The 16172-nt window shown below is 35.3% G+C and overlaps 2 protein-coding genes across 2 annotated transcripts; both read left to right on the forward strand.

Annotated features, from left to right (window-relative positions):
* The first annotated feature begins 417 nt into the window (after positions 1 to 417).
* On the forward strand, positions 418 to 4159 carry LOC132172978 (receptor-like protein kinase ANXUR2). Its single transcript, XM_059584545.1, has 3 exons — positions 418 to 1536; positions 1957 to 3075; positions 3158 to 4159. Exons 1-3 carry the CDS (start codon positions 753 to 755, stop codon positions 3838 to 3840), a joined length of 2586 nt encoding a protein of 861 aa, XP_059440528.1. The 5' UTR covers positions 418 to 752; the 3' UTR covers positions 3841 to 4159.
* Positions 4160 to 7703: 3544 nt separating this feature from the next.
* On the forward strand, positions 7704 to 9584 carry LOC132168980 (receptor-like protein 30). The gene has a single exon (XM_059580076.1). The coding sequence runs from the start codon at positions 7704 to 7706 to the stop codon at positions 9582 to 9584; it is 1881 nt and encodes a 626-aa protein (XP_059436059.1).
* The last annotated feature ends 6588 nt before the right edge of the window (positions 9585 to 16172 follow it).

The raw sequence follows: 16172 nt of genomic DNA on the forward strand, positions 1-16172 counted from the left end.
GAGGTGAAAAGATATTGCAATTTGGCAATCAGTCCCAACAAAAAAAAAAAAAAAAATTGACGCAGGTTTCAGGTTTATTTGTACTTTTGAAGAAAAAAAAAAAAAACCTTTTTTTAAAATACCCTTTTAAATTTTAAAAACTTTTTTTTTAAGGCAATTACAATTATGCTCTACCTTAAATTTTTTTCAACCTTAATTTTGTTTTAAAATACATATTTTTGTCTCATGTCTAAGTGGCACCCTTAAGAAAACCTATGACAATTTCCTGCAAACATAAGGCCTCCAACATCCACATTCCAAGGAGAGCAATGCTAAACATAGCCAACTTTTTTACTCCTATTAGAAATTCAAACGTTGTTACAAACCAATCAAACGAATCTCACTCCCTTTCATTGATTTCCAACTGCCTCTCTTTCTCGAACAATTGCCTGAAATGGAAAGAAACCATAACAGAGGAGCAAAACAATGGTCCCAGAACACAAAAGAACATAAAAGCTCCCTCCCCTTCATCTTGCCTGGTTTTTGGTCCCCGTAATCCAGGTAAGTCTGTAAATGCTCGAAAACTCCATGGTTGATTAGAGATGGTTTAGCCTAACACCATCACACGCAACACAAATAAAAACCTAAGAATCCATTTTTGTTTTGTGGGCGTACAGGAAAACTTCGTCTTTTCTCCTTTCTTCATCATCAGCCTCCCTTGTTTTCCTGTACGCCAAAGCGCGTGGAATCTGAACCTTCCCTTCTCCTTAGCCATGCACGCCAATACCCATAATTTCTTTTTTCTTGTTTGCCTACCTTTCCTCTTGAATGCCCTTCATGTATGGAGCGGGGAATCGGATTCATTGGTCTTGAGCTCTGGTAATGGCGGCACAGACACAGATGGAAGGAAATGGGGTGCAGATTCTAAGTACCTTGACGCAAAAAATTCAATCACCTCCACGGCCGCATTCCAGGACCCATCACTTTCCTCTGTGATTCCATACATGACAGCAAGAATTTTCCCATCAGAGGCATCGTACAAGTTCCCAGTGAAGTCAACCAAGCGTTATTGGCTTAGGCTCCATTTTTATCCCTCCGCCTACAGCAATTTCAATGCTGCGGACTCCTATTTCTCGGTTACCGCGAATACTCTCACGCTCTTGAAGAATTTCAGCGCTTCGATTACCTGTCAGGCACTTTCACAAGCATACATTGTGCGGGAATATTCCCTCGCGCCATTGGAATCGGAGACTCTGACTGTCGTCTTCAAGCCTTCGAATAACCATCCCGGGGCTTTTGCATTTGTCAATGGGATCGAGGTGATTCCAATGCCGGAGTTGTTCGACGCTGCACCGATGGTGGGATCGCCAACCGAAGTTGACGTCAAGAGCTTGACGACGGAGACAATGTATAGATTGAACGTCGGCGGGCAGTATATTTCTCCGGCCAACGACTCCGGTCTTACCCGGGCGTGGTACGACGACTTGCCGTATATAATCGGCGCTGCATCGGGGACCACCAATCATGCTAGCCCAAAGCTTCAAATCCAATACCAAGGTAGACTGATTTACACCGTCCATAATTGAAATGATTTGAAAATAAAATTTAATGGTTTTTCTGAATTTTTAAGCATTTTGAGAAAACTTTTTAAAGTTTGAAAAAAACTCTAGATTTCACTTTTTTATGCAATCTACAACTCCGTTAAAATTTGGTGTTAAATCCTAACATAAGCTATGAAAAATACCAAACTACCTTCAACTTTCTTTTTACTGTGAAATTAAGCTTAAATATAAAATTTTATAAAAGTTTTAGGGTATAATGGTCATTTCATCCATTTTAACGTCGGATAAAAGTAGATTGCATTAAATTAAAAGTTCAAGAGTATAGAAGTTATCAGCAGTCACATAATTGTAATTGCCTAAACGTTTAGGCCGTTAAAAAATATTGATTTTAATAATTTAATTAATATTCTACCAGATATGCCGAAATACATTGCTCCTGAAGATGTTTATAAATCAAGCAGATCATTGGGAGTAGTCACGAGTATCACACAGAATTTCAACCTCACATGGCAGTTCCAGGTTGATCCAAAGTTTATGTATCTTGTAAGGTTATATTTCTGTGACTATTACTACAGCAAAGAAAACCAACTGGTTTTCTCTATCTTCATCAACAATCAAACGGCAGAGCCTACGGCAGATGTGATTGGATGGAGTGGGGGGAAAGGAGTGCCAATCTACAAAGATTATGTGATATATGTGAAAGAAGATGGGTGGGGGAATCAGACACCAACTCTTTTGTTGGCTTTGCATCCCCAAGGTGAATCAAAGCCTGAATTCTTAGATGCAATGCTCAATGGAGTAGAGTTGTTCAAGCTTGGTGATTCGACTGGAAACTTGGCTGGTCCCAATCCTCAGCCTTCGGCTATGCTTATCAAGGCTGAGCAGGAGAAAAAGACTTTTAAGAAATCAGATGACACAAAAGGGAAGGTGATTGGTGGAGCTGCTGGAGGAGCTGCAGCCTTTGGCATTGTGGCTGCAATTTGTGTTGTTGTGCTTTACCAGAGAAAGAGACGAATCCCAGGATCAGAATCACAAACTTCCAGCTGGCTACCACTATATGGAAACTCCCACACGACTGGCACCAAATCAACCATCTCAGGGAAGAGTACTGCTAGCAGCGGCATCTCGGCTGCGGCTCAGGGGCTGTGCCGCCACTTCTCGCTGGCGGAGATAAAACAAGCTACTAAGAGCTTTGATGAGTCGAATGTCATTGGGGTTGGAGGGTTTGGGAAGGTTTACAAGGGAGTTATTGATGCAGGGATGAAAGTGGCAATCAAGAGATCAAACCCATCTTCAGAGCAAGGAGTTAATGAGTTCCAGACAGAAATTGAGATGCTTTCTAAGCTGAGACACAAGCATTTGGTGTCTCTTATAGGTTTCTGTGAGGAAGATGGTGAGATGTGCTTGGTTTATGACTACATGGCGCGTGGGACTCTGAGGGAGCATATCTATAAGTGTAAACAACCTCTCTCATGGAAACAAAGGTTGGAGATTTGCATTGGAGCTGCAAGGGGACTTCACTACCTTCACACTGGTACTGTTAAGTCGCTACTTATTCATAAAATTTATACTTATAAAAATGAATGAATTTAATCGTTTAATTTATATTCTAACAGGTGCACGGTACACCATCATTCATAGAGACGTTAAAACAACAAACATTCTTTTGGATGAGAATTGGGTTGCTAAGGTTTCAGATTTTGGGCTCTCCAAAACAGGACCAAACATGAACAATGGCCATGTTAGTACAGTGGTGAAGGGTAGCTTTGGTTACCTGGATCCTGAATATTTCAGGAGGCAACAGTTGACTGAGAAATCCGACATCTACTCATTTGGGGTTGTTCTTTTTGAGGTCTTGTCTGCAAGGCCTGCTCTCAATCCCAGCCTTCCAAAGGAACAGGTCAGTCTTGCAGATTGGGCTCTGCACTGCAAAAGAAAAGGAACCCTCGATGATATCATTGATCCTACTGTCAAGGGAAAGATCAATCCAGAATGCTTGAAGAAGTTTGCAGATACAGCTGAAAAGTGCTTGGCGGATGCTGGATTTGAACGCCCTTCAATGGGTGATGTGCTGTGGAATCTTGAGTTTGCTCTCCAATTGCAGGAAAACCTGCAGGATGGTTCAAGCCACTCTTCGCAAGGCCAGGAAAGTGATGACACTTCTGAAGAAAGCCTAAGAAACCGTAACATGGCAATGCATTATAGGAATCTAAACATTGGAAGTGAGCATGAAGGAAGTGATGAATCCTCCGAATCCAGCGCAATCTTCTCACAGATAGTCAATCCCAAAGGGCGATAAGAATGATATTGTTGTTGTTGTTGATTGCTGCATGCATGCCCCACCAGGAAGGGCTGAAAATGACAATGGAAGCCAAGGAATTTGAGCATATAAGAACAGCTTTTGGGGTTATACTTCAGAGGGTGATGCTTTATTGTATGAATTATTTGTTGGGTTTGTTTTGTTTTTTTTTTTCCCTTTTTAGTATTAAATGTTGATCATCAGGCCATAAGAAAAAAAGTATAGCAACTTTGTTCTTGTCAAGCTCACCCCACCCTGTGTTTTATGTGATGAATCTCGATCTAACTATGTACATTTAGCCTTTCTTCTGATATAACTATACTTGTGCTATGAATAGAGACACAGAGTGAATCATTTTTTCAGAATCTTCATTTTCACTTCTTTCATGGTTGTGATGTTTGACCATCAGCAGCAGAAGCAGAATTTGAGGGTTGCCTGTAATTTTTTACTTTATTCTTAATCACCAGTTAAAAGAAGAATGCTGATCACAAATCATTTAGTGCCTTGAATATAGGTGGTGGTGACTCTACATTTGATGTAGCCATTGCATTTTTTAAGGTCTGTATTTTCTTAGTTGCTATGTTGTCCTCACTAGTTGAATATTATTTTTTAAACATCTGATTTGGGTATAGTTTTTCAGATGTCAGTTTCTCGGTGTTAGAGAATATATTTTCTATATTAAAATGATATTGTATGGTACTTACGTACTTTTTATAAGAGTGATTATAATCAAGTTTGATCTGATTACCATATATATTTATATTAACTCTCTTATAAATAGGAGCATTTTTTTTTTTTTTTTGGTTTTTTAGTTTTTTTTTTGGTATGAATGGCCATAAAGGAAGGGGTGGAGGAGATTCAAACAAGCAGCCTTTGTTTTGTGAGCAATGGTCCATATTAAGACAAGCCAATTTTAATTGAAACATCAAATGTATTCATAAAACAAATTACAAGGGATATTCAATTATTTAGGCAAATAAAATCAAGCAATCAATTATGTGAAATTATCTTAAATCATCAAGTGTATCCTTGAATCACAAAAGATATCAAAGACTCACTTCACACATTGAAAAGAAGTAAAATAATTGAAATATTAAACCCAATAAAATCAGATAAATAAAGACTTAACAAAAGCTCAAGAGACAATAATTACAAGATATCAAGAAACCATAATTACGAGATCTCAAGAGACAAGAATTACAATTATGATGGTTAATGTAGAAGTAAAAAGCGACATGTAACATTTAGAATGACATTGAGAATTTTAGATGGATGGTCGTAGTTTCTTTGTCTTTTTTGATAACCATAGCACAGAGGAAGTTGAAGGTGCAGCGGCGTGCCTTTATACTGGATGTCGGTAAGCAAATTTATGTTGAAACATTTGATTGATGTCTAAGAAATTGAAATGGAAAGAATGAATGAATTAATGAGTAAGGAGATATTGCCTTACTGAACTAAGTGGGCGCTAGTGAATGTTTAGGGCCTGTTTGATTATGTTTCAAGCTTGTTTCCAATCTAAGTGGGCGCTAGTGAATGAGCTATATTGTGCAATATCGCATAGGGCTTTACTGATGGCTTTTACTAGGGGTGGGAGGTATCATCCTTCATTTCGTTATCTTATGTAAATCTGCTTCCTGAAGGAAGCCTTCTTTCACCTTTTGGGTTAATCCAATTCTTTAAATTTTTATCCTTAGTACAAACTCGTCTTAAATTTTACAATCCTGTAAATTGAAACCTACTGATAATGTAGAAGTAGTGAAAGACTAGTCAGTCCCATATTGAACCAAGATGTTGTCGTTGAACTTTAAATCAAAGAAAAGATTAAAAAAAAAAAAAAAAGATATTTAATTAGAGAAGTAATGAAAAATGGCATTGCACCTATCTTTCTGATCAAGAGTGGTGTTAAGTTCTATTTAATACTACAAGTACTAGTTCATTAGAGATCATCTATTAGGGATCAGATTTACAGATTCGTTGAAAGCAGTAAGACCATGATGTTTGTTTCAAATATATACAAAACGCATTAGGCAACTATTTTTGAACAAGCAATTCTTAATTCTCCTTGTAGAATTGTTAAAGCAAAGGGACATGAAGGTCTACGAAACTGCGTTACACATAATAGCCAGCACGAAACTTAATATAATCTATATCACCCACAGGCAGGCAAAATACCTAGTGGGCTGTGTGGTGCAGCATTATATATCTCTGCCCTTTGACATGGGTACATGTTTTCGGAGCCTGACATCGTAAGTCCAGCTCGATCACCTCGTACGTAGAGGTTTGCATTTTGCTTGCATATTCTGGCTGATATTTTGCTTGCATGCATTTTGCTTCCATTTTAATCGACTCTCCCTGATATTTTCTTTAACGGGTATCATTGATGACTCCATTCCTTATTTATACTTCCTAGTATTCCAAAACATTCATCTTAACATTTTAACCTCAGCTTTGTGAATGTGTTACTTCTTCACAACTCACTTTGTAACATAGAACTTTGCCGGTCAAAGAGCACTCTTATAAAATTATAGCAATTACAAGTAGTTTGACCGCTCAACAAGCGTGGAAAACATATAAATGTTCAAAGAGTATGATGAGCCTCACCCTAAGCATCATAGGGGCCCGAGCTTTAGACCTTGAACTTCCCGTTGATGAGTATGTTGGTGATTTGGGGGATATATATATATATATATATATATATATATATATATATATATATATATCAAATTATGAAGTTGTTCGCCATTAGCCTTATAAAACATTAAAGTATCATCTGCAGACAATAAGTGCATTACAACCATACTCCCTCACTAATTAATATCTCAAATTATGAAGTTGTTCGCCATTAGCCTTATAAAATATCAAAGTATCATCTGAAGACAACAAGTGCATCACAATATATATATATATATATATATATATATATATATATATATCAAATTATGAAGTTGTTCGCCATTAGCCTTATAAAACATTAAAGTATCATCTGCAGACAATAAGTGCATCACAGGGGCCCGAGCTTTAGACCTTGAACTTCCCGTTGATGAGTATATTAGTGATTTGGTGGTTGAATTAGTATTATCAAATAATTCATCTGCCACAGCCATGTGTGTGGTCGTTGAAGCTTTCTGCAGAGAGAGAGAGAGAGACGTAAGAGATGCTGACTTTGCTGATCCCTTACTCTCTCACACTTGGTCCTCCCATTCTCGATTAGACTTTATTTTTTATTTTTTAAATTTAATTTATCTTAAATTTCTTGTCTAGTGCAAGAGTAACAAGCTCGCATCTTTTCCTCGGTCAGTCTTCTGTCTATAATTTCTTTTATTTTCTACACAAGAAGTCAAGAACCCTTTTTTTTTTTTGGCTTTTGTCCAAGTTGCCTATTACTTATTATAACGACTTTGATGTTGGAACAGCATGATTTTATCTTCTTCTTTTTTTTTAATTTCTTCTTTAGGCTGGCAGAAATTGATGAAGGGGTCAATTTCATCAAATTGAAAGTTCAGAAAGTAAAATTGAAAGTTATTGATATTTGGAAGGGTCTTGTCAAAACACAGTTGTTCATGAATTCAAAATAATTATCTCTCTCTTTTTTTCTTTTTTTTTTTCCAAGTACTAATTCAATTCAATTGTAAAAGTCGATCTTACCCTCTTGCGTGAATAAGAAGTCTTCTTGCATGGGTACTCTATAAAATTATGTGGTCCTTACATCCTTGCAAGAGCATAAACCCTTCACCTATAGTTTCTCCTTTCCCAAGGACTAAAAAAAAGTTATGGGCACATATTTGTATCACTTCATATTCATGCGTTTTCTCCTGATCTTTCTTTCGTTGTTTCTCCTTCAACTCACTGGCTCTTTATCTTCTATGCAGCCATTTTGCCATGAAGATGAGAGCTCAGCCTTGCTGCAATTCAAGGATACTTTTATCATAAACAAGTCAGCTTCTGGTTATCCTAAGGTTGCATCATGGACTCTAGAAGGAGGGAATATTAGTACCGATTGCTGCTCATGGGATGGGGTCGAGTGTGACGAGGACATGGGTCGTGTGGTTGGCCTTGACATTAGCAGCAGCTGTCTATATGGTTCTATCAATTCCAGCAATAGCCTCTTCCGCCTTGTACAACTTCGAAGGCTTAATCTTGCTAATAATCACTTCAATTATTCTCAAATCCCATTTGGATTTGGCAATCTTACGAGGCTAACCTATCTCAACCTCTCTGCTTCTTCTTTTTCCGGACAAATCCCCTCAGAGGTTTCACACCTCTCCGAGTTGTCTTCCCTTGATCTGTCTTCGAATGATCATTTATATGCCAAAAGTCTACAAGTTTTGGTCCAAAACTTAACCAACCTAGAAGAACTTCGGCTCAGTTTTGTAAACTTGCCATCCACTGTGCCTGACATCTTGGCAAATTTTTCTACTTTGACAACTCTACAGCTAAGAAACTGTGGATTGTATGGGGATTTTCCAACCAAAATGTTTCAGCTACCAAACCTAAAAGATCTTAGGGTAGGATTCAATCAAGATCTCACTGGCTATCTCCCTGAATTTCACTCAAGCAATTCCCTTCGGGCTTTAGGGCTCAAAGCCACCAATTTCTTTGGCAAACTACCCACTTCAATTGGAAACCTCACTTTCTTAAATATTCTAGATATTTCTGATAGCAATTTCTCAGGATCTATCCCACCTTCACTCAGTAACCTCACCAAACTCCATTATCTAGACCTCTCTCACAACAATCTTCAAGGTCAAATCCCTTCTTCCTTGCCAGTTAACCTTAACCACGTAACCTTTCTCGGCCTAGCAAACAATTACTTGCAAGGCACCATTCCTAGCTCATTCTCTAAACTCAAGAATGTTGAGTGCCTTGACCTTAGTGGAAATGATTTAATTGGGGAAATTTCACCATGGATTTGCAATATGAGCTTACTCAGTATACTTGATTTTTCCCATAACAGTTTGAGTGGGGTGCTTCATCCATGTTTCAGCAACTTCAGTCAATTTTTGCAAGTGCTCCATCTACGAAGCAACAACTTCCATGGCACCATACCGAAATCATGGGCAAAGGAAAGCAGCTTAAGGATGATTGACTTAAGCCAAAACCAGTTAAAGGGCCAGCTTCCAAGATCATTGGCCAAGTGTACGATGCTAGAGTATCTTCATGTTGGTGGCAACCAGATCAATGATACCTTTCCATTTTGGTTGGGAACTCTTCCCGAATTGAAGGTTCTTGTTCTCCATTCTAATGGATTCAATGGTATTATAAGGTGTCCAGGAACCAATTATACCTTCCCTAAGCTGCGGATCATTGACCTCTCTCTCAATGATTTTTCTGGAAATTTGCCTACAAGTTGCTTCCTTCATTGGGATGCCATGAAAACTATTGAAGCCAATCAGTTGATATACCTGAATGCAAGTGTTGCTGGAGATGGGTGGCGTTCAGGAGACATTAAGAGTCTAGGTTTTTTGTACTCAGTTACAGTAGCAAATAAAGGTTTAAACTTAGACTACAAGAAGATCCAAGATGTGTTCAAGGTCATTGATTTCTCGAGCAATAGATTTGAGGGAGAAATTCCGGAGCTTCTAGGGAGTCTTAAAGGACTTCATTTGTTAAATCTTTCCAATAACACTTTGACTGGTCATATCCCATCATCTTTGGGGAACTTGACACATGGAATCAATGGACCTTTCCCAAAACAAGTTGGTCGGGGGAATACCTCCGCAGCTAACACAACTCTTTTTTCTTGAATTCTTTAATGTCTCCAACAATCGTCTCAGTGGATCTATATCACATGGAAATCAATTTGACACATTTCAAGATAGTTCATTTGAAGGTAATCCAAGATTGTGTGGAAGCCTTTTATCAAAGAGATGTATAGATTTCAAGGACACACCAACTCTACCTTCTCTCTTCGAAGAAAATCAAAGCTCAGAGTCTCCATTTGAATTTGGTTGGAAAGTAATTGTCATAGGGTATGGGTGCGGACTTGTAATAGGAGTTGTTATTGGGAAAATCGTGATTACAAGGAAGTATGATTGGTATTTGAAGGCTTTGGAAATATGTAGCAAACTTGGAGAACACTGACTTGGAGAAAGTCATAAATTTAAATTTAGCTAAATAAAATGTTTTTTAAAAAAATATAAAATATTTATGTTCCTAGCATTATTATATGGTGTTTGATAGAATTGTAAGCCTGTACAAATTTCAATGTAATATTATCCTTGCCCATAATTCTACAATAATCGTGTAGATGTAATCAAGCCACTAATGTATGAAATTCTATTTAAATTTAATTTCTTCTTCACTGCTACGGGTACGTATGAAGTAGGTTTCTTCAATCTCAACTATTATTTTTAAAAATGATGGAGATTTTGTTTATTTATCACCATTTATAACCAGACAAGTGATTGATTTGGTAAATTACAAAATCATATAAAATGGTGATATGGCAAAATCTTCACTATTTAATTTAAAATATATTTAAAGAAACAATGGAATAGTTTAAGAATTTTAGGAAATCTTGATATATATATCATTCTTTCAACCATCTTTCAATATTTCTTTTTGTAAATTCAATGAATTCACCGTTAAATTTGTGGACTCATGTGAGTCTCAACGGTGAATTCATTGTCATTCACTATACCGAAATAGATGAAAGATGTAATGAAAAATTATTTTTATTATTTCTCTTAAGTCTTAAGTAAATAAGAAGGAGATTTAATTCGGATTCCCAACAATAGGTTGATGTGCCTTAATTATATCAGCAACAATATGTTATCTAGCTATCTTTATCACTCTAAAAATGAATTCTATAAATAGCAAGCATCAATATTGGTAAACAAATTCAGGGATTGCCTTTAATCAGAATTCTTATTTGATTACCGAACACCCTTAATTATGTTTAATTTTAATCACAATAAAATGCACAATTTTTAATTTATGTGGTCTTGTAATTTGGATATTTTGGTTATAAAATATTGAGAATATTGGTTGAATTTAAACATTTAATTGGAGAATTTAACACAATTTTAAACTCAATTCTAATAATGAAAAAAAAAATCCAAAAAAAACAAAAAAAAAAACTTCAGAAATTTTTTTGCTTTAGCCCCTTCCCATAAAACTTCTTGATTCCATCCCTCACTTACCTTGTAGACATACACGATATCAAAACAACAAAAAAAACAAAAAAACAAAAAAACAAAAACAAAAAACAAAAAAAAAAAATTCAGCGTCACCTACGAACTACGATATGAAATGTCTGTCCCGGCCTACCGCTGGGTGTTGGACAAAGTTTTCAAAATCATGTGAACGAGGACGACGACTTTTTTAACGATGAAAGATAGGGAAATCATGCAAGAAGTCGACGTATCTTTAAAGAAGTTGTTGCGAAATCAAATCATTCAAATCTTGCATGGGCCCAGAAACTTAATCAAATCATTCACATCTTGCACTAGCCCATAAACTTAATCAAATCATTCAAATCATGCATGGGCCCATAAACTTAATTACATGACCCTTCTATCATTTTGTTTTTTTACATGTCCATACAAGACAAGACAAGGAGATGTAGATTTAAACTAGTCAATAAAAAAAAAAAAAAAAAAATTGCATCGCTACTTTTGTTAACGTTTTTTAGATTTTAAAAATATTCTAGTGTAACATAATATTTTGTGAATATTTTCATGTTTTTTTTTTTTTTTTTGAAGGGAAATCTCTTCTCATTCCATAAAAGATTCAGAATATAATTATAAAGTCGTAGATACATCAAAAAATTTAACAATCAAATCGTATCCATGACCTCCGATCTCACCCATGTATTAACTTCATTTTTGGCATAAATTTGCTCCTGGCAGACTAGATATAAGACATGGATAGATCATATCCCTACAACAAAAATTTTTATTTAACCGGCCGAGAGATAAGCCCTCACACCAAAAATTATCAGTCCTCAACTCGAAAGCCAGAACAACATAAACAAACAAAAACCAAAAAACCTCAAACAGCAACGACATGCTCACACAAAAGCACATGAGATTCACGCGATCTACTCTCCGGCGCGTTCGAACCACGATCGTCGCTTGCCAACAGGAGGGAAAACGTATGTAGTGTACAAGACTCGTTGGCGCCGAGGAAGGTGTAATAACACGTATAGGACTTGAACCGGCGACGAAAACGTAGATCTGCTTTGGAAAAGCCGATCTAAGAATCCTTGCAGAAATTGTCAAAGACAAAACATCGGGGAGGAAAACGAACAGCGAGGTGGAGGATGCTGGGCGCTGATGCTGTAGTTTAGACAAAATTTAAAACCAAAAAAAAAAAGGAAAAATGAGAAGGGAGGAAGAATGGAAGAAACCATCCTTCTGAATCGCACTGGAAGGGGGCTAGGGTTTCCTTGAGAGAGAGATTGTTCTTTTAGACTTTTCTAAACAAAAAGAAAAGTCTTGATATTTTCATGTGTTTTAGGTTGGTTGTTAATGTTTTTGTTTCAAAAAGAGAAAATAAAAGGGACAAAGAAAAAGAGTTATCAAGCGAGTAATTTGGACTCATTTGCTAATGCTTTTTAGAACTGTTTTTTACTTTTTAGTTAAAAAATAAAAGCATTAACAAACAATTCAACACACAATTCATTTTTCCTTTTTCCATCTTAATAAAATAAATAAAATATAAAAAACCTCAACACACGAAACTCATACAACTATTTTTATCTTTATCAAGAAACAAAAAATTGAGCACCTTCTAATTAAGAAGCATTAGCAAACAAGCCTAGAGATAATTAAAATAAAAAATAAAAATTAGTGTGGGTGAGTTAAACACATCAACAGTTGTAGTTATCATTCGCATGAAAGAATGATTTTAAAAAGAGAACTGCTATTTAGTTTAATTAATATTGACTTAAAATAAAGGAAAATGATAAAGGCACAACTTAAACCCAACTTTAGACCAACTTTTCTCTTAAGTGTAAAAAAAAAATTGCATGTGGAGGAGAGAGAGAGCCTGAAACTAGAGAGAGAAAGAGAAATTTAGTCTAGAAGTTGGGCCAAAGTTAGGTTTAAGTTGTGTCTGTATGATCCAAACTAATTGGCTTTTAAAATCACCATTAGAATTATGATTGATCATTATTAAATTTTAATAAAATGATAATTTTAAAAGTTACTCTATTTTTAGAGAAACACAAAAAAGACTTTTAAAATAACTCCACCGTTAAAAAAAAAGGCCCCACATAAAGCAACTTGTTAACGACGGGATAAGTACTCTACATTGCTAAGGAAGGAAAGAGCACATGTTTTTTTTTTTTTTTTTTTTTTTTTTTTGAAACCCTCCTCGGCGTTATCAAAGGCCCAATCAGCCCAATAAAATATAAATTAATTTAATTAATTTAGCATTTATTACGTACATAGGCAGCCCAAAAATGATTGGAATTTGAGGGCTTAGAGATAGAGAGAAATAAATTAGCAGGGATAAGTGCAAACGCAAATATCATCTGGCTTTTTCTGCCCACCACAACGCCCTGAAGAAGCAGCCCCAAATGTACCCCTACAATCAATATTGCACTCTCTGTTGTCACAAGCATTCTTTGGAACATGATAAACCATCTGGCAACTCTTTGCTTCTCCCATCATCACCATATTTCCTGCAACCAACAACCCCAGTTCACGGGTCATTCTCGGGTCGAGATTCACAGCAATTATCTGTCAAAATTGCTAGTAATTTGAACAGTAATGTAAGAGACCTCATATGAGATTCATCTGTTAGAGTAGGCAATCGAGTAGTTCAAAATTTATTTGGACAGGTGAGTCTCATATAAAGTGTTTCACATATCAGTCTAAATTGCTAGCAATTCCAACACGTCGACTTTATTGCTAGACATAAGCCAACTAGGGCACTTTTTCAATTAGGATGTATATAGACAAATCGACTCAAACTGTAAATGTAAAATTTTACTAAAGATTATATATATATATATTTTTTAGAGTGAACTTTGTACATATTATTGGTAAAAGATTAGAAAAAGAATGTACATTCATGATATAAATTCATATAACATGGAAAAGCTGAGACTCAAAATTTCCATTTCATCATGCTTGAGGAAAACAAGATAGCAGACGATGAAAGCTTACCATTAATGGTGATGAACAGAATAAGTAGAAAAATGCCAGAAATCGAGAGACTTTTCATGGCAAATGGGAATATAATTTTCTGCAATATGGTCATGTGTTGAATGACATTTTATAGGTAGAAATTGTGAAGTATTGATTGTTGGGAATCCAAATTTGATCTTCTTATTTACTTCATAGAAATTATAAAAATTATTCTCCATCTCATCTCCGTAAACAGAATGAATGAATTCGCCATTGAATTTTTGTGAGATCCACATAAGTTCACAAATCTAATGATGTATTCATTGAATTTACAGAAAGAGATAAAGAATGACGTGTAACATGCCTCCTTACTTCATAAGGCGTAGCCAAATAAATTAAGATTTCCTAAATTTCTTAAACTATTCCATCGTTTCTTTAAATATATTTTAAATTTAATAGTGAAGATTTTGCTATATCATCATTTTATATGATTTTGTAATTTACCATATCAATCACTTGTCAGGTTATAAATGGTGATAAATAAAAAAATCTCTAAATAATAGTTGAGATTGAAGAAACCTACTCCATACAAAATGGAATTTAAATAGAATTTCACATATTAGTGGCTTGATTAAATCTAATAATGATTATTATAGATAATGCATGAACTTAAATGTGGCATGTTATCGAGGTAACCAAAAAGAATTCTCCTCTCAAAAGGCTTCATCTTCACTCTTGTAAATACGCTTCTTCTTCACAAAATCGAAAGATAATTTTTGGTTTAAAGCTTTTTTATGACATAGAAAACAAAAATCTGATAAAAATATACTTATCAATTCTCAACTGTAACATACCACATTTTTATTATATAGGTGTCATTTTTTCCAAGTATTTTGATGCCTAAAATCGAATAAATTGCATAATTTGAGAATTTATTATTTCTTTAAAAGTTGTAGGAGATTTTAATACCCGTAGGAGAGAATTCGCATTCCCGGCAAAACCATTCCCTCCACTTAAGCGTTAGGATTCCGGCAATTCTCAAAGATTATCTTCAACACAATGGCCTATTAAGGTGATTTATCATTATTATTTTTTTAATAGTGTTTTTTTTAAAACACACAATCTTAAAGGTTAAATTGTGATTTTGAAGGCTAAACTGCGATTTTGCCAAACGTTTAACAATTTTTTTTTTTTAAAATCACATTTTCAAATCGTACTTTTTTAAATCGCAAACCCAAAGAACCTTATTTTGCTGAATGGGCCTTTAATCATTCCCCGGGGAGAGGGGCGTTTCTTTTAGTGTTTACCTTCGTTTTAAGGCTTATCGGATCCTAGTCTTTGGTGGATTATATAACAAGTTTCCTTAAGTGGGTTTTCCTTTGGTGAGACATTTGAAACGCATTTTTTTTTTTTTTTTTTTAAGGATTATGTGTAACGTATTAGGAGCTTAATCCTCCGTTAAGATCTGGAAAGAATAAGAAATGTCCCTAATCTAAAACAATAATTACAAATTGCATACTCTCCAATGATGATGAGCCATCACATTGACTATACGGCTTAACATGTGCCATCTTTCATAATTTATAGCACATATTAATAAACTCTTTTTGCTTTTTAATTTTAGGGTTAGGTTTTTCATATTTGTTGTTCTTTGATTTTTAATTAAATAGTTGAAAAGGGGAATTTCAAGGGCTAGACCGCTAAGCGGCATAGCCATTGGCAATTCACAATATGACAGAAAGTAGTTGTATGACCACCCCCTCAAAAGAATGCAGCCGCACGCCCATCAAGCAGTATATGAGTGTACCAAACAAAACACTTCTTTGCTTATCAAAAACACTAAAACACACTTCTCAAAAAGTGTACCAAACAAATTTCTTCTATAATCTCACAAACACTTTATAAATGCGGGTGAACCTCACCAAAAACACTTATAAAGAAAACTTTCTAAGCTCTATTCAAATCAAAACACCGAAAAAAAAAAAAACAAACACATTTCAAAACACTCAAACAAACATAACCTTCAAGATTTTGTAATTGGTGTGGGGTTGGTTTGATAACATATTTGAAGTGTTTTTTATGTTTTGGTTGAAAAAAGTGTTTTAATGTGACCTAAGGTAAAAATTGTTTTGAGTTTTTTTGTAAGTCTATGTATTTAAAGTGGCTTGTTAATGTTTTTACATTTTTAGTAAAAAAGAAAGAGAGAAGGTGTTAGCAAACATCACACTTGAAAGTCGCAAAGACAAGCCCAAGATG

The sequence above is a fragment of the Corylus avellana genome, chromosome ca2 (genome assembly GCF_901000735.1).
Source record: "Corylus avellana chromosome ca2, CavTom2PMs-1.0".
NCBI classification, from domain to species: Eukaryota; Viridiplantae; Streptophyta; class Magnoliopsida; order Fagales; family Betulaceae; genus Corylus; species Corylus avellana.